Source organism: Manis javanica, chromosome 13, assembly GCF_040802235.1.
Source record: "Manis javanica isolate MJ-LG chromosome 13, MJ_LKY, whole genome shotgun sequence".
Classification (NCBI taxonomy): Eukaryota; Metazoa; Chordata; class Mammalia; order Pholidota; family Manidae; genus Manis; species Manis javanica.
The window spans coordinates 39,572,703-39,598,861 of NC_133168.1; the positions used below are offsets into that span (position 1 = coordinate 39,572,703).

Here is a 26,159-nt window from a genome sequence, read left to right on the forward strand (position 1 = left end):
TGTGAATTTCTAAGATTGTAACAGGTAGCTTTTTTCAAATGTATTTTCAGTATGTATACAGATACAGACTTATCCTTCCATATTCAAAAGAAACTAGTGATCTGTAGAACTTATTTTAGGTAATGATATTCTAGATGCTGTTATTTACCGTCTCTAATGAGGACTTTAGTTTCCCTTGAGTTCATAATACAGCAATGCTATCCCTTTTAGTTATTTTTAATGCTGATCATTCCTCTTTAGGATTCATCTTACTCTATCCTGTTTGTAACTCTTGTAGTTGTTTGTATTTCTTATATAGACTGAAAATCTTGTGGCTTGGCTATTTCTGTTTTTAATGGTACCACAAAATATTTTAACTGAGCTAGGGAATTTTAAGTTTTTTAATAGATTGCTGTAATCAAAGTATTTATCAACAGATATTTCATTTTTCAATTTTTCATTTGGTAGGTCTGGAGTTCCACTAGCATTCTTGATGATTGTTTAGTTTTCTGATTGTATTTTCCTTAGGCATGCAACAGAAATCAGTGGTACTTCCTCTTCTGTTTTTGCAATATGAATCTAGGAATCTTAAGTTTATTTTAATGTGGGCCTATATATTTCTGATGGTGAATTGCAAGATGTTCACAAAATACCCCTGAGCCTCACCAATGAAATGAGAATATTAAATTATTGTGATTTAGTAGCCCCCTATGAGATCATTTAAGAATATGAATTTTCCTAGACAATCTTATTAAATATCTTAGTCTACATAAAAGTGTACAATATAGAACTTTATCAATAATCTGAAACCAACTAATTCGTAATTTTGCCGTGTGATGTTCTTTCTATTAAATGAATCCTCAATTTTTTCATTTTGATTTGGAGACACAAATAGCTCAATCGCAGGCCTGGGGTAAAATAATTGGGAGGAAGAAACAGGAGAGGATGCTAAAACAGTCTAGTATTAATCACTTGTCAGCTGGCAATCTCACTTTAGAGAATAAATATTTATTGGCTGATTACAGCTACATTATTCAAAATACCAAAATATTGGAAACAACCCAATTCTCCAACATTTAGGAAATAGTCAAGCAGAAACTGCTGAGAAGATGAATTCTCAAACACTCTGGGACATCCTAGAATTAATAAACATGCAGTATTTTTTCTACCTTTGTCAAGACACAAAATCCCAGGAGAAATAACTTTAATTATAATATGCATTCTATATAAACATAAGAAAGTATGTAAGAAAAGAAACACTTAAATAATTTTTATCATAAAATTAAAATATAGAAAATCTAAATAAAAGAGAAACAATGTTTTGTAAAGGGATAAGGACAAAATAAACTAAAATAATTATTTTTAGTGGCTATGTTCTTTGCAGTCCTTTGCTTACTGAATTCAAGTAAGTTTAGAATAAAAATCTTACAAGTTCTTAGGCAAATGATTTTATTTGGAGGCCAACTATAATGTCTGTGGGTATTATATTTATGCTAAGTATGTAAATATATATCTGTAATAGGCACACATGCATACAGAAACAAATAAATGTATATAAACTTAAGTTACGAGTGAAAAAGTATCCTAATTAAACATGATACCTATTTAGAAGAAATATGTATTTGCTTCTCTTTTATGCTCTTTATCCTCGAGCCCAGATATAGAAGAAGGCAGTCCTTATTTCCTCCAAAATGCCTCACCTCCACATACGTGATGAAGAGAGCTAAAACCAAGGTCATCCTAAGTATGCCATGTGGAAAACACCGAGAATTCCCAGGTGTTGGATACTCAAAGACAAATATTCTTAAAGCAGAAACTTGTTAACTAGAATAACAATAGTTAATTTTAAGTATGAGTTTTTTAAAATATGGATTCCCTTGGCTTAGTGCTTAGAACACTATAAATCAAACCAAGCAAATGAAGATAGTTGGAATTGGAAAAGTGGAAGAAGAGGTGTAGCATACCAGAAGGTCCTTTTCCCTGGCTGAGAGGGTGACAGAATTCATAGTGAAGAACAGCATTTGACACTTGCAGAGGACAGATATAGGGGAATAGGGAAACCATCTATATACTTCGAAAATCTCTATGGTAGAATGAAATCTACAGACAAAGAGAATGTTTAGTTTGTTTTGTTATGGTTGGGAAAGTGCCTGGGAGACAGGAACAAAGTAAAGCAGCTTTTCTCATTAAACATTTATTGCTCGGCTTAAATCTGTTGGAAGGAGCATAGAAATATATGAAATACTACACTAGGTAAGATCCGCTCCTCCCTCAGCCAGAATGCAGAGAGTAAAGCAAACCTGACTGACAGGCAATTGAAATACGTGACTGCTTTTCCTTGACATCGGCTTTTAACTGTGTCAACATTAAAGGTGAGTTCCATTCTAACAACTCTTAGTGGATACTTCAGGTTATTCATAAAGTTGTCTAAAACCTTTCAAGAAAATAGCACCCATGCTCTTTATGAACATGATACAAAAATCCTTTTTTAATTTATCAATAAAAGGCAGCTAAATTCAAAATTCTTGCTTTGCTCTGAGCAGATAATTAATTAAGCCTCATTCCAGGCAGGGCTCCAAAGCACTTTACACAGACACTGGACTACAGAACTTCTCACTGAAAGCTGACTATCTCACTCACCCCCTCAATTTCTTACATACTGTAATTTTTATATCTTACTTGCCAGGCTTTCTGTGCTTTAAAAAGTTCCTAACATTATACTAATACTAAAATAATTTCCAAAGCAAAAAACTCATCACCAAGCTTACCTCTACACTAACCTCTTTAATTTGTCCATAGGCATATATAATTTGTCGTTGTAATCACACCATAATTAACATAATGGAGCCAGGCTTTTAAAAAGGCAACACTTAATATTTCCTGATGACACATTGTGCCAAACTTTGTTAGCATGCTCATTTAATTAGTACATAGTATATGAAAATTCAGTATATGCTAGAAATTTGTCAAAATAGAAAAATGTAATGGATACCACATGCTTGTTTTACCAAAAAAATGTCATTTTATAATTCACATGCACGTGCCACTTTTCATCTTACCTCTTCTCCAGACAGATAGTAGGCTGAGAGTAGTCCCCCAACAAAGCGTATATTTACTTCAAAAACAGAAACTTCAGCATTCTGTGGAAAAAAAATAAGAGGGTTTATACATACATGATACTACACAATTGAGAAAAATATCATTGTGATAAAGTGCACTAAATATTTAAATTTTGTTCAATGTTATATGCTTGCCCAGAGAGGTTTTATGCAATAGGGAAGTTCCCTGTCTTTTAACAGTATCAAAATACACATAAATAGATAAAATAATTTTGATTTTTAAAATAACAAGTATAAAAATATTTATAAAATAAAGTTGTTTTTCCTCCCTCTGTTCAACAGCAGATACAACGTTTGTACAGCTGCCATAGGAATAGGCATTCTAGTTTTCTATTCTGTGTTCTCCTTTTATTTTATTCATTTGACTGCTTTTTCTTACTGATAGCCCAATCAGACTATACTCTGGTTGGTAGTCCAACATTCTAGCATTCTTCTTCCATCATGTTGAAGTAGCACAGAATGTAAATTGTACTTGAAGTTGGAGGGACTTGGACTCTAATACTGGTTCCCAAGTTTCTGCCTGTGGCCTGGGATAGTCATATTTTTCTGAGAAGAAATTTCACCTTTGCATAAAGGAAATGGTAGTAAAGCATGCTGTACCTTGCTGAAACAGCTCTTACTTATGTCAATAATAGCCTGGTTTATTATTATTTACGATATGCCAGGTCATGTGCTAATCTCTACATGGACTAGGTCTTTTAGTTCTTACACCATTCCTATGAAATAATCACTATTCTTACTCCATTTTGCAAACGGAGAAACTGTGATTTACTGTGGTTACTGTGACTTTTTTAAGGTTGGACAGCTAACAAGTGGTTGAACCAGGATTTGAACTCGAGCATTTTGATTCCTGGTCCAGGGATCTGCTATCCTGACTAGCCTGGTTTATTATTATTTACGATATGCCAGGTCATGTGCTAATCTCTACATGGACTAGGTATTTTAGTTCTTACACCATTCCTATGAAATAATCACTATTCTTACTCCATTTTGCAAACGGAAAAACTGTGATTTACTGTGGTTACTGTGACTTTTTTAAGGTTGGACAGCTAACAAGTGGTTGAACCAGGATTTGAACTTGAGCATTTTGATTCCTGCTCCAGGGCTCTGCTATCCTGACTCATGTATCACCACCTCACGTGATCATGCACCAAGTCCCTTTATTAATGGTCATATAAGTGTGGCATATAACTGGTAATTACTGCCAATACTTTAATTATTTTGTAATTTGACTACTAAATGGACCTGTGCTACTTTCTGTTACTAGATAAGTTAGCACAGCTAACCTACAATAGATAGATGTAAGGTATATGTCAAGCTTTAGTTAGCTTCTTTTCATGTTCGTTTTTCAGTAATTGTTCACTTTTGCCTAATGTCAAACCATTCACTAATAATCAAAGGTGTTAATAGCAAACTATAATACATGGAGTCAATATCCTGCAGATGAGCTTAGTCAAAAACATCGAAGATATTATATCTTTTACTAAACATTTATTAAGCCACTACTAGGTGCCAGGCACTGTCGTAGGTTATAAGGACATGGCAACTGAAGACTGACTAGGTCCTCAAATTCATTAAGTCTACACTTGGGTAGGGGAAAACAGTTCCAGAAAAAAGAGAAAAAAGGAGATGTGTCTTCATTTAATTATTACATGCTCTTTCTAAAAAGGTATAAGGAACTAAAAATTAAAGAAATGACTTAAGATAAAAAATCTTTTCAAAAACTTTCCAAAAAAAGGGAGAATATTACTTAGGAGAGAGAATTATTAGGCCAGAGTTAGGCAAAAGCATCATAATAGAAGACTCTCTATTGAGATTGTTTAACTGTATTCATGTACCTAATAAAATTTGATTAAAATGCTATATGGGTACAATTTATGGGTAGGTGTATCATATCACTCTGAATGTTTATATATAAATAGTGGTATAAGTTTTAATATTACACAAAATTACTGATAAGGAAAAAGGAAGGAAATCCATTAATTTGATTCACACAGTTATATATTTTATGTCTAAAGTTAACGATGTCTAATAATAAAACCTAATAAATTTAAACCCTCAATCGTATCACTCTCAATTTTACTCATGTTTTTCAGTTTTTAATCCTCAAAACAGTCCTCTACATTTCTGCTTATTGAAACCTGTTAAGATGATTCTATATTCTTATTCTGGCTACGGGTTCATTAGATATGCATCACCTTGTATGAAAATTTTGGATTATCATGACTTTTATATAGACATCTTGTAAGAATGACTGCAAGGCACTCCCAGCAACAGGCCTGGCAGCAGTGCAGCTATAAGCTAAGGAGGCGGAGCTGAGACGGTTGAGGGTTTGCTAACTCCAGGACCAGGTACCAAGCTTGCAGGCCAACTGGTGCGCTCCAGGCATCACTCCCTCCTCACCCAGATGCCTATTTGATCTCCTCAGGGGTGGGCCTTGGACAGAGCGGCCATCTGGCCACCATCACCCTCCACCACCACTTTTCACTGGAGTCCTCGATTACCACAATGAGGGGCTCCAGCCTGGGAGCAGGATAGGCTTGGGCCTGGCCTGGAGACATGGGAGCCGAGTTGTCAGGTGGGACAGATGGGCATCCCGCTTTCCCTCGCCTTCATCCTTCCCAACTTAAAGGTGGAGAACCTGGGGCACAGATGTCAGTGTGTCCTGCTCAAGCAGAGAGGTGGCAGATCCTAGCGCTGACCTCCCCCTTCCTCCACCATCCTTATCTCAACCCAAGCTGGACAGGCAAGGAGTCCAACCACCACCTTCCCAGTAAGGTGAGAGATCCAGGGGACTCCCTGAATCAGGCAAAACAAAGAGCTTCTAATTGTCTTGTTTTCTAAGAATGTTTAAGGGCCCACAGTAGATTTGGGGTGGAGATGGTGGATGGGAGGAGGGAAGGGGAGTGGTTAAATAAAACTGTTCAAGTTTTCAGGAAATGGGGAACAAACTTCTCTGCCCAGCCTCCTGCCACAATAGCCTAGCACATTCCAACTTGACTCACCCCAAAGACGACATGCTGTACAGATTGGTCCGACAGTGATCTCTCTTGAAGTGAGACCATATTCCAGTGGTGTTGCAGCAATAAGACAGTTCTCCAGTCTGATTCATACTTTATAGAGACACCCAAGACTGTTTCTTGTTTCTGAATCTCTTCCGATTATAATCTGCCTCAGGCCAGGAGCCTATTCAACCATTAGTTACAGTGCTGAACTGGATAAATATGTTCCCCCACCCTTTAATCAGGTTTCTGAGAGGTGTTGTTGCTAAAATGCAGTTGTAACACCAGACATGAAGGAGGTTTAGAAAACCAGTGACAAAAATTGGGAAAAAGGCAAAAAAAATTAAGTCAAGGTAAGTGAATTCTTTCTTTACCACTTGGCATGTTGTCAGAAGCATTTTCAAATCAAGTGATGCCTTCTATGTCATCACTATATCTTTGCACACACAGTCTTGACGCTCTCCCTCAGCTTCTCTGTTGTCACTGATTTCTAGAGCACAGGCTTAGTAAAGGTCTAATCAGTACTCTACCAAGTGCTGTGTGACTTTAGGTGTTTAACCTCTCTGAGCCTTAATTTCCTCACCTGTAAAATGGGGATGGTAATACTTATTGGGAGCTTCTCTCTGTAAAGCACTTAGCCCAGATCCTGATACATAGTAAGTTCATGAAAGGCACAAAGTAAGTTCTGTAAGTGTTTGCTGCTTTTATTATTTTTGTGATTATTAATTTACAGATATGGAAGTGCCCACATTATGTGTTAGCCACAGTAGCCCCTGGGAATGCAGTGGTGAACAAGATGCATTCCCTGCCCTCAAGCAATGTATATTCTAGCAGAGGAAACTGATAAACAGGCAATTAGGAGTATGGTAGATATTAGGGTTGAGCACCTAATGTAGGTTGATGAGGTTTCAGGGGTGCTGTGTAAGGGGAGACTTCCTGAAGCACAGGATAGCTGAGATGAGTAGTGAAGGACAGGTCAAAGTTAGCCAGGTTGGGAGAGGGAAGGTGGTCGAGGAGGGGAACAGAATCTTTGATGTTTTTCCATTGGACTCCTTTGCCTACCTGTCTTTCAAGCACCATGTCCTGAATAGGGACCTGTCCTAAGGCTTGTTTCCCCACGTTCTGCTTTTCTCTCACCATTTTCTCCTTTAGTGAATCTGTCACTCAAAAAGCTTTCATGGCTAACTTCCAAGTCCATACAGCTATCTATAACCTCTCTAGCATCAGTGTTACTTTTTTAACTGGGTGCTCTGTATTTCCATGTGGAACATAAAATTGTTTTCTCAACCTCAGTATGATTTAAAAACTCAAAGTCATCTTTCCACCAAAACCACTTCCACCTCTGAGCTCTCCTTTTTTGTTGTTGATAAGCTACTTTTATCCCAGTTATTTGGGCACACACAAAAAATCAAGTCATCGGAGTTGCCCAAGGCAGAATGGGTTCCCTGATGAGTTTCTGGCATGGGAAGTTTTCAAGGTGAGACTACATAACCTTATAGAAAGGAGTTTGTAAAAGCTATTCCTCCGAAAGGTGGAGGATGAGCTAGATGACTTATGGCGTCCTTACAAATTAAATATAATTTCTTTATTTTTCCTTCTGCCTTCTCCATCTACTTCTCAGCATGCCCTCTGCCACAGGCTCTTATCACCACAAATATGGCCCACTAAAACTGTATTCTCACTGGCTTTCCTTTCTCTGGATTATATTCACTACTCCCGCTCTCATCCCTTTGCAGATCAATATTCCTTAGAATGTTCTTTAAAACAAGTCTTCTCAAACATTAGTTAACATGACGGCCCACAGATCAGCAGCATTACCATTACCTGGGGGCTTGCTAGAGCCACCAGACCCCACTCCAAACCTTCTGAACCAAAATCTTCATTTTTGACAAGCTCCCCAAGTGATATGCATGCACAATAAGTTTGAGAGACACTACTTTAAAAAAAAAAAGGAATGATTGCAAGGTAGAGAACCAAGCCATGTCAAACACCACCAGAAATTTATCTTCAGCTAGACATCAGTCACTTATTGGGTACAGTTGTTCAACCAGTTATTGACCCAACAATGTATTCTAGAACTTAAATTCTATTTACTTCACTCTATCTGTAAGATATTGAGAGATGATCTTACAAAGTGCCATGCTCAAGGTCACTTTGTCTTTTGAATTTCATGGATTGAACAGTCTACTGAAACTGTTCAAGAAGCAAGTCTGACTTGTTAGTAAATCTATACACGTTTCCAGTGGTTGCTATTGTCTTTAAAAATCTTGCTCAGAAATGTCACATCGCCATGGGTACTCAACAGTCATATCTTCCTCCTTTTGGAAACCAGAACTACATTTGAGTTCCTACATCATTTTTTTTCCTTCCTTTCTTTCAAAATTAAATCTAAATTATTTAGAAAACTTAATCTGAGAGATATTTCAACATTGTGGGCTAAATTATGTTTTGGGTCAGAAGACTTAAACTTAGACACGTTAAGTCACTCTTTATAGATCATTAGATGAAAAGGACTAGTAAAATACAAATTCTCCCACCATAACAAATTGGTTGGCTATATGGGGGCAATAAGCTATGAAATACTACCCTAAGGTCAAACACCTAGATTGAAGGCTGGTTTGGAAGTGAGCTGAGCAACCCAGGCAAATCACTTATTCTGAGTCTTGGTTTTATCAACTCATTGTAAAAAGGGACAATTCATTCCTTAAATTCTGTGAATGTGTACAATACCTGGCATAGATAAAATACTCAGTAGAGAAGTACTGTCATTTTTACTGTATAGAAGTTCAGCCTAAATAAACTAAGGCTATATTCCACAGAGATTATTGGAACTCAGAAACTCTAGAATCATAATATTCTAAATTCTAGAAGGCAAACTGATACACCTCTGACCCTCATGGGGGTCATACTTCTCAATAGCTAAAAATCTTTTGAAATCAAATTTCCTTCCAGGCTTGATATACTTTATATGATACCTTGATTTTCAGAAGAGAATTTCTACAGTATGAGGGTTTTAGCCATATTTATAAACTTCTGATTTGAATTTTCATTAAAATAATCTGATTGAATTTAAATGATTGTATTCATTCTATTAATATCCATGTAGTGCTTTCAAGGTGTTTTAAAACTTTTCCATTGACTTAACCTAATGGCAGAGGGGATTAGGGCAGAGAGAGGACAGGCTGTCCAGGAGGAACACCCCAAACAGCCTGCAACATTAAAATCTTGTGTGATCTGTTCCAACAATTAATGTGAATTTTTCAGTCTCCTTTACCTATGTTTGTTTTAAAATAAAATTAACTTCTTTAAGTAAGGTTGCATTCCAGGAATATGCCCTATTTATTCTATAGCTTTTAATATACAGTAATATGTAAGTGCTAGTTCCAGAAGTAGATCCAGTTTTGTTTAAATTGCATGCACCGTTAGCTAGTATCACAATTGATGAGCAAATGGAAGTTGGATAACTTTGGCTAAAGGCCTACTCACAAAAAAATTTGGATTGGAGAAGCTGCTTTTTCATTTTGATTCTCTTCTACCAATAGCCTTTGAATCAAAGAGTACATTTAATCAGATTCATATGTAAATTAATAAAATGTATGAGATAATTAAGTTTACACATAAAATCAAGAGGAGAGTATTAAAAATCATGGAAAAATCAGGTCTCAGTACTAATTGCCTATAGTCCTAGGTGTCTTAAACTGATAATTTCCACATTAAATGTATCCCTTCCTGTAATATTTCTGTCCACTGATTACTATAAATACATGAAAAATTATGAGATAAAATGATAAAGATTGCTAAAATGTAAAGAAGAGTTTAATTCAATAAACTATTTTGTATGTCCCCCTCCCCAGTTCTTAGCATTATGTGCCATCTCTCTGCTGGGAAAGGCTTTCTTTAAATAAACAGATCATGAGCTCAAGGGCATGAAGAACCTAATCCTAACCAGGCAAAGAGGGAAAGTGAACACTTCACAATCCCAGTTTCAAAGCGAGTGCCTGAAAGAGCCTCCTTCTCACAGTAGACAAGATAGCATTTTAATTCACTCAGAGATTATTAGGTTGTATTTTTTATAAACAACTTATTCATCAAAATTAACTATAAAATGATAGATTCCCAAGTGAAACAACAGGCTTGACCATTAGAATAACAAATTAAGGTTGCCAGACAGATTCAACCATAGTTTCCTTCTGATTAAGTAACTACAGGGTGCAAGTTTCTGCTGAAGAACAGGTACATTATTTCTTTACACCTTCAAGCTTTAGGTAATTATTTGGAATCAAACTTGCACCAAGTTTAAAGGAATTCTTAATTCTTACCTTATGAATCTGTACAACATGACAAACAGATCTGATTGACTGCATTACACTGAAAAAGACCTCTTGTTAAAGAACTTTTATTTTCAGAAATATTTTAATTCTATTCTGAATGTTTGGTCCCAACTCTTAAGACTTTTATTTAAAAAAGTATTCTCTGAGCCCTGAAATCAAAGACTACTTCCTTGCTAGTTATTCTCTGAACTCTCTGTCAACTTTATACTCAGTGAACTATAAAGTAAACTGCTCCACTCTAAACCACTGCAGAAACTGTTTAACAATAACTGCTCCACTACTAACAGATATGACCACTATGCTTCACCTAATTGAGAAACATGTTGGTAACAACATGAGACTTTTCAAAGTCATTGATTAAAGACAGATACTGCCTATATGCCTTGTCTATGCTTAGGCTTAACATGCACCTTTATAAAAGCCATTTCAAACTGTGTGTTGTATTAACATTTTGAGAAGTATGGATCTTTAAACTACAATTCCTTTTAACAGATTAAATTGCAATATTAAACAGTATAAGTTTAACATGTCCTTGCAGCTTTTACTTTCATATTTAAGAAACATGACATACTTCTTAAGATGAACAAAGTGCAAGTTCTCTGAGCCACAAAGATAGGCAAATAACCATCTTCTTTAGTTAATAGGTTTGTTTTACCATACAGGTCCAGAAAGGCCCTCAAATAGCAGTCCAATCTATCACTAATTACTGTCAGAGAGAATAGTTCAATACCCTCTTAAAGCCAAAACCCAAATCACCACCCTTGGCAGGTACTGATTAGCATTCAGATAGAAAATACTGAATAACTCCATTCAATGGGATGATTAAGTTAGTATCTGCACCCATTGGGATGTAACACTGCTCTAAAATTTGAGAAGATCCAAAGTTGCTTCTTGAGGTCAATTTACATCCTTCCAATAGTGAGTCCTACAGCTAACTTTTCTGAAAAGTAGGGTGGCATTCCAACTGTATAAGAGAAGAGTCTGGATCTCTAAACTATAAAATAAAGTCACTTTTGCCACCAGTACATCTGTACATACATAAAAAAACATGTTATTCATTACAATCAAAGGCACAATCCAGGTGCTTGCCTAAGATCAGTCTCAGTGTGTTGCTAGTTAGTGTCTGGAGCAAGCTAATTATCCTTTGTAATTTTCAAAGCTCTGCCTCTCATACAGAGATACCATTTTAATGTAATGAAGAAACATACTTAAGGATAATTTAAATATAAGCTTTAGCTTTTACTGAGGGTTTATATAAAAAATTGTTAACTGGAGAAAATTTCTGCATATACTATAAAATGTATTACTGATGACAGTTTTCAATATTTCTGATGTAAGGGTCTAGGTAATCAATACTTCTTTAAAATGACAGTAAAGAACAGGAAGCTCAGAACTGAATTTAGAAATACCAATATGAAACTCTTGATCATTTGTTCTTATGTTAGTGATCTTCTTGTATCAGGAACCACCATAAATCCCTTCTGGAAGTAGGTCAGGTAAAAAACAAGTAGATCAACTGAATTTGGACTCCAGATAATTTCTCACTATATAAAAACATGACATGATACAGCTCCTCTTTTCACGCTTCCACCCTGTCTTCTAGCTGAGTCTGTTAGGAAGTAGGACAAAATAGTTTAACCTCTCATTCATTTAATTAATATTTACTGAATACCTATGGAACAATGTACTCTAATGAGTAGTAATATTAAGATTAGTGAGATTAACCTTGGAGGACTCAAATTTCTGGCTTATACCCTATATATATATATTTCTTAACTGTATTTTCTCTCCAATAAAAACAGGGTCATTGAGTTAGGCAAACCTTGTTCAAACTAGAGCTCTTATTTACTCATGATTTTAGGCAGATTAATTAACCATATCTTCATCTATAAAAACAGGTAAAATACCACTTACCCTATATAGTTGTCACAAAGACTAAATGAAATAACCTATGAAAAAATCATCTAGCATAATACTTGGACTATCAAAATTCTCTTTAAATAGTAGTTCCCCTTTCTTTTCTTCCTTCCTAGGAAAACCTGGCCCTATCTAGGTATTCTGACCACTTTATCTGCTAGACTATAACCTCCATGAGGGTAAGTACCTGACCCTTAGAAGGTATTTTGTAAATAATTAATACATGAATGAAAAAAAATGAATGCACAAAGAGTAACTGAATCTCTATTATAGATTCTCTGTCCCAGGATTACTTTGAATTAAAACCAGAAAGCTCACCCACTGGAGTCTACCCTCAGCGTTTTCTGCCAAACCTATGTGCCTCTACAGATACTCAAACTGAAAACAAAGCTCCGCCTATGAAGCTCTTGTGCCTACGTATTATCACACTGATTTATTCTAAGTCAGTTATTAAAGCCATTTGAACTTTGTGCTACCAAGCATGCAAACTAAACAACTTGCTATGACTCAATTAAAGGAAAATGAGTTTTTATTAATGACAGTATAAAAAACACTTACTTCATACCTTTAAGTCATGCAAATTGAGTATTTCACATATAAAAAAATATATTCATGACTATAAGATTTGTTTATATTCAGGAGCACCAGTGGATAAATCAACTCCCAACAATAATGTTTCTATTTGTGTTTCATTATTATTTTTCCTTTGCAATTAATTTGGATGCATTAACTTTTTTGTAATACCCTCATACTGTCAATTAAAATAGTTTATCAGAAAAAAGTGTTAATTTTAAAACAAGCAATAATTTATCCAAGCTGGAAGGATACTACATGTTATCCATAAAAATGGTAAGTTTTCTCTGTCTTCGCTTAAGTTTTTCCAATTTCTCCTTCCTCAGATAAATGGAAAATTTTTCTCAGTGTTTTGAGAAGGAAAACTGTGTAATCGTTCACATAATCACTTGAATCTCTGTGTAAAATGAGTGATTATAATACAAATTCTCATGTGATATTAAAAACAACTGGAACACTATATGCTGAAGAACTTTATAATATAATGATTAGGAGAGAAAATCAATATAGCTTCCCTGAATTTACATTTTTACTAATTTTAATGAGAAGTAGCATTATTTGAATGTTATTTATAACATTCTTTAAAGGAAGATACAGCAATACCCAAAGAGAGAAGTTCAACAAATATGTTTCAAGATCTCTCACCTTAGGAATAGTATAATAAACAGATATTTGAGACTGGTGGCTATGATTTTTAAAATATATCTTGAAAGATATATAGCTCAAGGTTATCAATAACAGTTGTAAAATTATGTTTTACACAAAAATGTCAACTAATTGCATAAAAGCTTAAAAAAATGGAATTTTAAGTAAACAAAGATGACACTGACATTAAAGTTCAATATTATAGCAACCATTCAACCATAGTCCAATTTCTTTATCTTATAAGTGAGGAAGCCAGGGAATTTACTCTTCTCTTCTATATAATCTGATACCACTTATTAGATTCCCTCTGTTTCCTCACAGGTTCCCATGGTCCACAGAATACATTCATGTCACCCGGTCATGGTTTGAGGCCAGCCAATTGCCTTCTGTTACCTTGTCTGTTAGTTTGTGAGACTTGTGCTTACTCATTTTTAAACAAATGATTCCAGAATTTCCCATCTGCCACTGGTTATGAAAGCAAAGAATTGCTACAATATTTGGGTAGGTTTGAGGCAGCAATGCTATAATTATCAGACAAGGGACTGGTACACCATTTGGGTTTAGTAGCACTGAAGTTTACTTTCCTGTCTTCAATCATTAGATTTTGGAGGAATCCAGTTTTCACTTCCTCAACATTTCTTCAAAAGGTTGGGAGGAGGGAACACACTCTCCATTCCCTCTCTCATATATAGCTGAAGACAAGCCCTTAAGTATTTAAGGGTAGGCAGCTGAATTTACTAAGAAATAACAAGGCAGGACAAAAGTATTATTAAGAGTGAACAAACCCTTAAAAGGAAACACAATTTTTTTCCACTGCCTTTATTTTTGATATTCAGCTCTATTGATAATGTCAGAACTACCACAGGTTATTCCAATAAAATAGCTGTAGAACCTTGAGCAAATCACCAGCTCCTTGGGCCTATTTCCTCATCTTTGATCTCCAAGGTCCCTTTATATTGGAATACTGTCTTCTTTATATTCTAAATTTAATTATAAGGCAGGTTAAACATAGACTCATCTGCTGTCCTTTAAGGCAGTTTTCTACAAAATGGAGTATACCTGGCAACTAATTAGAGGAGTAGAAACAAAATACTGAAATGTTTAATTTATATATGTCTTTAATCCAAAGAGATAGGAAAAAGACTCAGTTTTACTGATCTTTAATGTTAGGACATTGATGTCCTCACTTAGTCTGTGGAAGAACAAAAGCTCCACAAAGCAGAGTGGTCAGCAGGAAACACTGTCCTTTCTCAACACCCAGCATGTTACTTGTGCCCAGATAAAGGGACTTACAGATATTACCAAATGCTCACAGACAGACAAGAGGCTTACAAGGATTTCTCCAAAGTAATATCAGATTAAAAATACAATCAATAATGCAAACATAAATCAGTGACTAAAAAAAGGCAGGGCTAACATGCTTCCTTTTCTTAGAACAAGCTCTTTGTCCACTTCATTATTAGGCAAACTATGACTATAGAATTAAACTAGCTCTGATGAGATGTAGATCTCCCAAGCCAAAATTATCAAGAAGTATTAGAAGTGTCTACTGTCTTTAATTCTGAAACTTTTCCTTGGTGTACAATGGTCTTTGAGGTATTGGCTAAGAATGATAGCACATATACAAAAATTTCAAACATGTATTAACAAAACTTTATAATGTTTTAAAGTTATACAATCAACAAAGTTTGAAGCCTTATGTATATGAGAAAGTGGATGCAGCTGTTGTTGGATGCATGTCAAGAGCTTAGCTATAACTGTGGTTAGCTCCATGGTACCACTGCCTTGGCATACATTTTGTTTGGCCAAGAGGCCTGCAGGGTCCTCTCATGCAAGTGCATGCCTATGTAAAAGCCCCAAAGTCATGAACAAATACAAATTCCCGATATGACTCCCCTGACAGCCCTTGTGATCAATAGTGTCCTCCTCTTCCTGGGCCTTCCTCTTAAAAACTCAGCTTTTTTTGGTTTGAATTGACCAATCTGGCATTAGCTTAAGAACCCTAAGTTTCTCTACCTGCTCTAATAAAGGTGTAAGCCTGGGTCCTGTCTCCCTGTCTGTACTGTCCTGGAATTCCCTGTGTGGTCTCTGGAGGCATGCTATACCTCTTCAGGACCTCTCCATTTTAATTTCTCTTGTGGTCTTTTGTTGAACTGTAGCTCACCAAGTACCCTGTGCTCCATTTACCGTGCACCATAGCACAGTGCAAAAGCGTGAGCCCTGGAGCCACACAGACCTGTGTTAGACTCATACTTCTGACAGCTGTGTGGTCTGGATAAGTGTCTGAGGCTTCAATTTCTACTCTGTAATGGTGTGAAAATAATACCCATCTCATAGGGTTGTTGTGGGACTTAAACAAGAATACTCAGCACACACAGGTTTTGATAAATATTGATTTCTTAATCTTAATTTTCCAAAAAAACAAAGACATACCTTTGGGTAGCAAGGGAGGGCAAGTTAAGAATATAACATGATATTATTTAAGATGACATTATTTGTTTCTGCTGAGCTACAACACAATAATCTGCCTTATAATGTGTTAACTGAGATTTAAGAACTGAACTGGCAACTTCTGTTTAACTTACCACATTAAAATCCAGATTTTCTTCAACCCATGATTTTGCCTCTTCAAATTCTTGTTTCATTTCCATAATAAAAAGTGTATCTAGGGCATCTACTATTGTAGCTCCTTTGATATTACCTGAAAATATCAAAAAATATTTATTCAATAAAATACTTTTGACAGATACCTACTTGCAAGTTGATCAAACCTTGGGAAGGGAGAAAGAGAAGATAATACTGAATTTATTAATAACAGTAATATTGAACAGAGTCTAAAATTCTCTCAGTAAAAGAAACCTTAAAAGCTGTACCAAAACCAAACTAGTAATTATCATAGCCTATGGATTGATAACACTAATCCTTAAAAGTTTCTTCTAAGTTGTAGAAAATAAATCTCTTATAAATTTCACTGGTGATACATTCTCTACCAAGAAAAACACAGACCTGAAACAAAGGAGCTAACACATATTAATTTTAATGCTATTATATTAAAGGGCACCTGTGCAAAACTATTTAAATATAATTAGATCTAAGTTTGTTTAGAGATAGCTCTAAAAAACCACTACTCAAAAATGGAATTCCACCCCCTTTTTGAAACCCTGACTGATCCTAACCTCCCCTCCCACCAACCCAGCCTGTTTTTACTCTGATTTATTTCCTCGGAACCCCTTCTGCATGAGGACGGCACATTGTTCCTGCACTTACCACCTCCTGTCTCCCATTATAATTACTTGCATGCATCTCTTCTAGTCTGTAAACTTCCTTAAATATAGAGGTCATGTCTTGTTCATCTCCACACTTCAGTATATTTTTAATGCTTAATAATAAATGAAACCCATCAATGTATTAACAGAAAAAAATTATCTCTTTTATGAAGGTTATGGCAAATTTGCACAGAACTGATTTCCTAATGGTACAAGCAACTTTAATAGGGAGAAAAGTGAACATGAAATTAAATTTTTAAAAAGTTACAGTGAGCAATGAAAATATAACGAGTATTTAGCTAAGTGACTAAAAAATGTAGAGTTTACCTAAGTGACTGTATTCTACCACTGCCTTGGCATCCATTTTGTTTGGCCAAGAGGTCTGTAGGGGCCTTAAACTGACACTAGCCCTCTCATGCCCTACATACGAGCCCCAGAGCCACAAGCAAATATCAATTCCTGATATGACTCCACTCACAGCCCTTGTGAGCAACAGTACTGAGTCCGCATGAAGTTTCCAAGTTTCTTCAATTCCTACCTCTCCGTCACCCATGTTAACTGGTCACCATATCCTGAAAACACTACTTTATAGAAATGTCTGAAATCGTATCTACTGCCACTACTCCAATTTGGGGCTCTGTTCATCTCTAAACTATGTTACTGTGATAGGCCAACCAGCCTTTCTTCCATTATTCTAAACTGTTCTTGCAATGCCCCTCTCCCTACCAGAGTTCCTGCTGGTTCCTCAGACTTCATGTGAATATATACTGAGCCACCTACTGTTTAGTAATTCACTATTTACACATATGTCTTCTGCAGTAGGCCATGAACTGTGCAAAGACTTGAATTGTGTTTATTAACACTAGCACTGGAGGGAAAGCCAAACACATAGAAGGTCTTAATTAAACAGAAAAGCATAGTATGGTTAGGAACATGGACTCTGACCTTAGCCATACCAGGGTTCAAGTCCCAAACTTGCGAGTTCGTAGGTGGCTAACACTGGGCGAGCTATTGTCTGAGCTTCATTTTTTCTCTTTAAAATGCATATAACAATGAAGTTGAATGACATGATGTACAAGTGGCTCTTGGCACACAGTGTCAGCTGATACTTGTTTACTACACGATTTGACACTATTTAATACCTTTAATTAAAGTTTAGTCACATTTTCTATAGGAAATTCAGAAGTGTCAAATAAAACTCCACTCCCTTCATCCTGTTACTTATACACAAAATTGTAGGGGTTAAAAAAGAATCGAGAACTGTGGGAAGGGCCCTGGGCGGCTCTGTGACTGAGGAATCTATCTCACACTCCTGTTACTTAGCTTCCTCTCCTCTGCCATGGGTATGTCATTAATACTTGCAGTATCAATCACAGATGGATGCTGTGAGGACCACATGCAATAAAGTGTGCCAAAGCAGACAAATGGAAGATCATGTAACTGACCTAATCTATCCTCACTTTCTCCTTCGTGGCACAAATGGAAGAAAACCAGAGCCAAAGCAGAGTCACTCAGATATAGTGAAGCTCAGCATGGCTGGTTGCCTTGGCCAGCTTATCGATAAAGACATAGTTTACCTGACAGGAAGCAGTTAGAGCAGCTGACCAAATGCTCCTCTGCTGGTTATTATCCCAGGAGCTAAGAATCATGAGGCTGCACCCATATTCATTAAATGAGAGTCATATAGCAAATGTGCCCCAGGCACTGATATGTTTTCAAAGTGTGCAAGCGATTCTAATGTGCAGCCAGCATTCTGTCTGAAGGACACACTATGTATGCACAGCCCTCGCAGATAACTCCATGAGGTGTGCAAGTTTCCTAGCAACATGGCCTGGAGGATCACACAACCTCCTTCACCACCCACAAGTTCAGTCAATTGGAGAGAAGTTGTCACTTCTGTCACTAAGGAACCAAAGCACATTCTACTCACCAAACAAACTACTCGAATGGCCTTCTTTTGATACAGGTTTCAGTTCATTTAATCCCCAGGCATAACGTTTATAATTATTCCAAGCATGTTTCATCATCTGAGAAAAGAAATGAAACAGGGTTATAATTTGAATTTGAGATGTTTTTGCTGTGAAATAGACCATATATTGAAAATCTGGAGGTTAAAACATTAAAATGCACTGCTTAAAGGAATGATGATTAACTAAAATGGTGATGATGGTACGAATAAACTAGAACACATACATATACATTGACCTTTTATGTTTACAAATGGAGATTTTTCTTTTTTGAATCCATTTAATCCTTAATCATTTTCAAAACTCAGTTCACAGCAACAGATACTTAGCTTATCCTAAAAGGATGAACCATCCTTACATTTATCTATTTCACTCTCCTGACAGATTAAATCTGCAAAGACTCTAGAGTTAAAATTCATAGCTTTACACAAGGTTCTCCAAACTCTGTCAACCTTATATCCAAAGTTATCACTTTAAACACTTTGATGTATCTTGACCAATCTATGAGAAGTATTTTAAGCTATCTCTAAGAAATAAAAAATGAAACCCTGACTATATTCAGATTTGAGAAACTTCATCTTATTTTAATATAATCAATCTTTAATTGTATATATATGGGTGTATGACTGATCCTGTATATTCCCAATTTAGACTCTGTAGAGGAATAATTTTAAAGGACGAACCTCTCTGCTACAAATTAGTTATATAATTTTTTTCCTTTATCAATTTTAAGATAATTAATTTATCTATACATAATGAAAACCAAGTTAATTTCTCCTGCTTATAAACAAAGTTCTGATCTATTGTGCTAGACATTAACTCTAGTAGAAAGCGGATGATTTTCAAGAGGAGAAGTTGTTCTAAGAGTCTGTCAAAATACTTGTGTAACTACTGTATATTTATATCAATTTTTTCAATGACTCAAACAATACATATAATTATTTTTGTATACTTTTTTTTTAAATGGTTGGGGACTCCTCACCTGTCTAGAATTTATTTAGACCACTATTCCAAATCTTTTAGCAACAGTAATTAAAATATGGACATAATCTGAAAATGGTCTAATCTGGCTCCATATTTTAAAGACATTTAAAAAAATCACCTGAAGTTATATATACTATATAAAAGCTATTTCATACTAAAAATCTTCAGTGAGATCAATATAATTTTATCAGTAGGAAAGTCTTCACATGTCCCTGAACACAATAATGAACATCTTTCTTAAACCAATTTCTGTATTATCTTCCTATCTCACTGCTATTGTTACGAGTAATAGCTACCAAGAATTTGCATTGTCTGCTGGGTACTCTGCTAAACGTTCTATATTCAGTATTGTATTCAATTCTCAGTACAAACATATGAAACATGTTTTACCATTGTTTGGAAGACGAATAAACTGAGGCTTGGAAGTTAAAACAAACAACTTTACTCAGTCATGGCACTTCTCCCCTGCTGAGGAGCCAGGGCTCGTGCCCATGTTGGCCTGACCCCAAACCCATGGCATTAACCAGCACAGGAATCATCTTCCTGTAATGACTCAGCAACAGAATCTTCCTTTGATGAATCAGATTGTTGATCTCCCAGCAAACAGCAGAAAGTGTATAAGGTAGTGTTTCTAAGATTTTCTCCTTATAAATGAATTTTATCAGAGAGTATAATAGATTAGAGGATAAAATAACCTGATTTATGATCCCTATACTACCACAGATTGGTCAGACAATCATGGAAGAGGCAGTTTTTGTGTGACTCTTTCTGAAAAATTGGAATGATTCCTCACAGGAATTGTATGTAAGGATTACATGAGCATAGCCTGTGTGAGGCACCTAGCACACTGCTTGGCACATGGAGGATAATCACATGTTCATTGAGTTTTAACCTATACTGAAACCAATTAAATTCATATCATAGAAAAAGTAACCAATGAGCCTTTGAAAGACTAGGTGTATGAAATCCACAAAAACACCTATCAAAGTGCTACAAATTACATCTGAATTTGATTTGGTTTTCCCATAAAATGTTACCTTTGGTAAACTCTTCATTTCTGTAAATTTCCAAAGATATGAATTCAAAAGCTTTTGAAATATATCTGACACAAGAATAGAAAAAACAATTCTGATGATTTGTTTCAGCTCCACGTCTGAAAGGAAACCAGTTCCATATACTGTTAATAACTCAAAGCCAGCATAAAGCTTTCCTGTAGAAGGCTGTTGCTTTGTTAAAAAGCATCATTTATACACTGTAACCCTAGTACAGAACCTCCTTGAGTTACCTCTGTAGTAAATATTAACTTTTCTTATCTTTTTTCACAAGGGAAAATCTAACACTAATTGCTTATCTTCCAACATTTCAAAAGTTGCTGTGACACATTTCTCAAAAATGGGTTCCTCATCCCATGGGATTTCTATGAGTTGGAGAGAGAAAAAAAGAATATGTTCCAAATGTCCTGAATGGAACATAAGGGGTAGTTTCTCCAAGAATCTGTCAAAAGAAGAGGAACAACCATATTGTTAACTGATTCTGGTGGCTGGTCACCTCTAGAAATGATTTATTGTTACAGCCAAACATGAGACATGATGTTTGTGTGCGTGTGTGTGTTTAGAATAACAGTGAGATTAAATTCACAAGTCATATATAAAATCAACTTTGCAATTCAGATGTTTGATTTATATAAATATCTGAAAAGGTCAAATGCTACTAGCTACTAATTTTACAGTATTAAGCCACTGGCCAGTTGAGGGATCACGGGGATAAAGGCACTTAATCTCTGCAGACTCTGTGTGCTTGTGAGCTGACAGGACAAGGTTACTTCTAAAATTCAACTACTAACAAAGAGAGGATAGGATTAATCCTCTCTCTTCACAGGCTCCTTAATTTTGTTTGGTAGTCTTTTGTCAATTTAATTAGGGTTCTACAGCCTGACATTACAGGTAGAAGGATTAAAATAGGCCTAAACTAGATTAGATGTTGGTTAGGACTTCAAACACAGTACTGAAACTATCATGAAAAAAGATAAAATGAAAGCAAACCAAAGACTTAGTTTTTCCTGAATATTCATATTTGCATTGGTGAAAAATACAGCAAACACATGGTATGAATGGAAAAAACAAGAGAGAATAAGATAAAATTTCATAATAGCAATCCATTATTTTGACCCACAGAGGCTGGAATTTAAGCATAAAGTATCCAAAAAAATAGCCTTACTTCTTGACTCTGCCTAAGAAGATTCTTTCATTAGCACTTCTCAATTGGCATCAGGGCTGAGTAATCAGGCAATGTCATTTATTGAGTGTCTATTACACTACGACTAATAAGATGCTAAAGCACTAAAAGTAAAGTGTGCATGATTCTATTATGCTTATAATCTAATAGATAATATTTGGAAGCTTAACATTCTCCTTTCTTATACACTCATAAATGTTAATAAATATAAGAGAACAATAAGAAATCTAATTAAATGTTGTATACAACTCTACTGTTTTACCTAAGCTTGTTTTCAATTTTATGTCCTGACCTAATTAAAGACACAGGAAATCATAAATAAAGGAAAATATGCTTGAATTTCCCCAGATATGTGTAGATTTCATAACTTGTATTTTTGTCACTAGGAACTACCCTTAGCAAATGTTTTTATTTGCTGATGCTTTAATGACATGATCTTAAGTCATTCATAATAGACAAATTAAATTTTAAAAAAATCTCACTGTTTTTGCCAAACTAGTCTGATGAACAGACTTTAGGCTTTCAACTGCCATCTGAAAAAGGCCTACAAATTCAAGTCCCATTCATTTACAGCCCCCTCTTGTGGGGTCTTCACAAAATTTCCACAGTTTGTACAGTGTGATTTGGGTCACTGGTCCCAACTGTGACTGATCCAGGCCTGGCGCCTGACCCAAAGGCAGATGACTGAGAGCTGGCCATGAGGCATGGAGGTGAGGTGTTAGGGTACGAAGCTCTCTCCAAAATATGGACAAGCCTAATAATCATCGACTGTACCTATGGGAATATAACCGGGAGAAAGCAGCAGAGAATCCAGATGCCTGCAGAGAGATGTAAAAGCAGAGAAGTACAAATACATAAAAGAGAAAAAGCCATAAAAACGAGTCATGGAGCAGTTGAAACCATGAAAGACAGAAGGTGAGGAAAGAAAAGCAAGAAGAGACTGGGAGGCAAACATGGGGACTCAGTCATCTGTCTGGTGCTGCAGGGGAGTATGTTAGGTCTGGAGAGCGGCTGCAGAACTACAAAGCTGTGGAATCCTGAATGTTGATGAATTTTTTTCTTCTGGCTCCAGGAGGTGTGGCTCTCAGCCTGCTGAGACTGTTTACTTACTTTTCCATGTGTTCGTATAGAAAATCTCCCTAATTGAGGAGGAATGCATGCGAGTAGATCACTTGCATAAGCATCTGACAAACTGGGTTCATATCTGAGTTCTGCAATCATTGACATGACTCCAAGTGACACAATTCATCTCTCTGAGCCCATTTCCATGCCCATAACATGTAAATAAACAAAAGCACCAGCCTTATTGGTTACTATGGTGAGTAAATAAAATAATGCACATAAAGAGCTTAATACATTTCCTGACACATAGGAAGTGATTGATAAGTATTAAAAACCTAAGCATTTCTCTGATCTTTGCAATCTGAAAGAGCTTCATATATTTTCTTACCATGAAATATGCACAAAACCAGGCAAACTTATATATATATACAAACTACTTATAAATGTATACTTTTAAGACAGACAACTATTTTGTATCAAAAAGGTGAAGGAAGAAAGAATGAAGACCTTTCTATAAAGGGTCTTCCCCAGATCTAAGGCAGGATGGGCGGACTTCAGTTCTAAAGGTTCCTATGCTGGCTTTCTGGGAATCTTGGTTGTGCCAGGCATACCTGTGTAGGGGGCTTGCTTGAGGATGTGGGGCCTGATCTAGGAAAAAGAGATGCCCACAAAAGACAGTAACATACAACAAACTTTACTGGGTTGTTCTTGGACAGAGTTTCCTAAGAGGAAAAGTCCCTCAGCATGGGGATGCCCAGAGGCCTAAGGGGAAGAGGCCAGGATCCAGAAGGGGAGGAGGGCAAGGAGGGTCCCAGGAGAGAGGAGGCCTTCGTGGCTAAGTGATGTCATTCACCAACAGGGTAGGGACTGGGGCAGTGAGTGCCAAAGGGCACTAGCAGCTTGGGGCTTAAAACCACAAGGCCCTCTTTTATCAATAGTCAACAGAGGCTGGATAAGGTTTTGAGGGGTGTGTAAAGCAGGCAGGCTCAAAATGACTAAAAATAAGCTTGTTTGGGCTATTTTAAAAGTAACTGGATACATAAAAATGTGAATTTGGTGCCAGCAGGCTTTTGAGCTAACACCTCTCAGCCTACAAGGAAGAAATGAGCAATGTAGGTGTCAATAGACAAAGGCCATCTTTGGCTCAACCACATTAACAGTTGCCATTTGGCACTAAAGGGAAGAAATTATAGACCAGTGATGCTCACATTACTGTTATTCTAGAGGGCATGAGGGCTGTGTCTTGTCCAGGTGAGGTACAAGATGGGAAGTCAATCTATGTCACTAACTGTTAAGGTAGAAAGAGCTGAAGTTTTGAAAACACTGATTTTAAGTCTGGCAGTCATTTTCACCAAACTTTGTCAGAAATTACTTGGCTGTCACATGAAGGTAAATTCAGAACTTTCAGATCAAATGGTGACACAAAACATTTTCAGGATCACTGTAGCTACCTCCTTTCATCTTTGGTGGAACTGAAAAGTGGAAGCAAAGAAAATAGATAAAAAATAACTTCAGGGAATCAAGTTATAGCTTCTCCAAACTTCCACTTATCTGCTGGAAAATACCTTCTAGGTATGTGGGCATCCAACAGTCTAGCCACCACCTCCTCTTCCTGGTGGCAGGGATGGCTGAGGACCAGATGGCGCACTGGGCCAGGGAGGGATCTGGTGCCGAAACCAGTGGTCAGAGGGAGCAAGGCAAGCAGGCTCAGCGGGGGCAGAGAAAGCCCTGCTGCCCAAGGGTCTGATCTCCCAATCCCTTAGTTTTCTTATCTTTAAAAAACAAATTGATTGGAACAAACATACCACTGTGGTTCCAATGATGTTAATAGTGGGGGAGAATGGGGTGCATTAGGGCAGGAAAAAATGCTAATTCTCTATACTTTCTACTCAGTTTTGCAGTAGGCCTTAGCCTGCTCTAAGAAATAAAGTCTTTATTTAAAAAACAATAGCATTATATTCCTCACAGCATGGTCAAGAGATCAAATCTGATGATGCTCCTGGCTGGTAGAAGACATCCATGAGTTCTGTGGGCCTTTGCACACACCACCTCCTTGCTGCCCTCCCAGTCTGCAGGAGTTAAGCAAAGATCGGGGAGAACAGCCTGAAGGAAAAGAGGACACTTAGGTACACTCAGAATGGGCAGGGCAATTCAGGAAAAGTCAATTAACCAGATAGGGCAGTAAAGAGGCCAATGTCACTTGGAGGTGACAGGACATGAAGTGAGCTATGACTGATTTGCAGAGACTGCTGGCCTGGAGTCTACCATGATTACGGTGCTTAGCACCCTCTCACTTTAACAGGCATCAAAATGCCACCACCTAAGACAGTCTTGGGAATGACCCTCCTCTTGACACAGTCCTTCAATGAGCAAGGCTCGAGTGCAGCACCTTCTATCTTTATCACCAGCATGGAGAAAAACCCTCCCAGCCTCAACAGTTTCCAATTTTACCCCATATCAAATTAAAACACTCATTCATGTGCCTTGCTCAATTTATCTCTTTCAGACACTGAAATATGTTAGTTCGCTCTCCCTTACCCCAAGGCTGCTAATGTGTTCTATTTCCAAGGTTCTTCTTCTCAGTGTTACAATGACAATTACTGTTTATTGAGTACCTATTGAAAGCTGGGTGTGAACTGTAAATGATAGTGTAGGGGGCCAGATTTAGGAAATAAAAAGATTGCATGGGACATAACTTACACTAAAAAAAATGTGTCTACATTTATCCTACATGCAAATTTAACAGTCCTGTATTTTATCCTGGCATAGAAGGGATAGGACACATCGGATCCCTGGTTTTGTGTGCAGGGCCAGCTCCTTGGCTTGTGCCTTGGGCTCAAAAGAGGGGTTTTTAAAAAACAGTATGGAAAAAAAACACAAGAAACTAAGATTGTTTTCAAGGTTTTGAGCCAGGTTTTCCAGGAGTCTAAACAAAAACAAAACAACAAAAAATTAGCATGCTAGCAAAGAGGGAGAATTATCTGTGAGACACAGAGAACCCCCAGACCAGCAGTTTGCTTGCGATCCCTGGTTTACACGCACATGTTTAGACCTGACTGCTCTCTGTTTAGGTCTGTGG

General features: G+C 36.6%; 1 protein-coding gene across 2 annotated transcripts in view; it reads right to left on the reverse strand.

Moving 5' to 3' along the window:
* The window catches only part of MAN1A1 (mannosidase alpha class 1A member 1), a 252,455-nt gene that overhangs the window by 195,002 nt on the left and 31,294 nt on the right, over positions 1 to 26,159 (reverse strand). For both annotated transcript variants that reach the window (XM_036993505.2, XM_036993512.2), the window contains exons 2-4: positions 18,763 to 18,859; positions 16,152 to 16,267; positions 3,039 to 3,119 (exon numbers count right to left, since the gene is read on the reverse strand). In XM_036993505.2, coding sequence (XP_036849400.1) covers positions 3,039 to 3,119; positions 16,152 to 16,267; positions 18,763 to 18,859 — 294 coding nt within the window. The remainder of the gene's footprint in view (positions 1 to 3,038; positions 3,120 to 16,151; positions 16,268 to 18,762; positions 18,860 to 26,159) is intronic.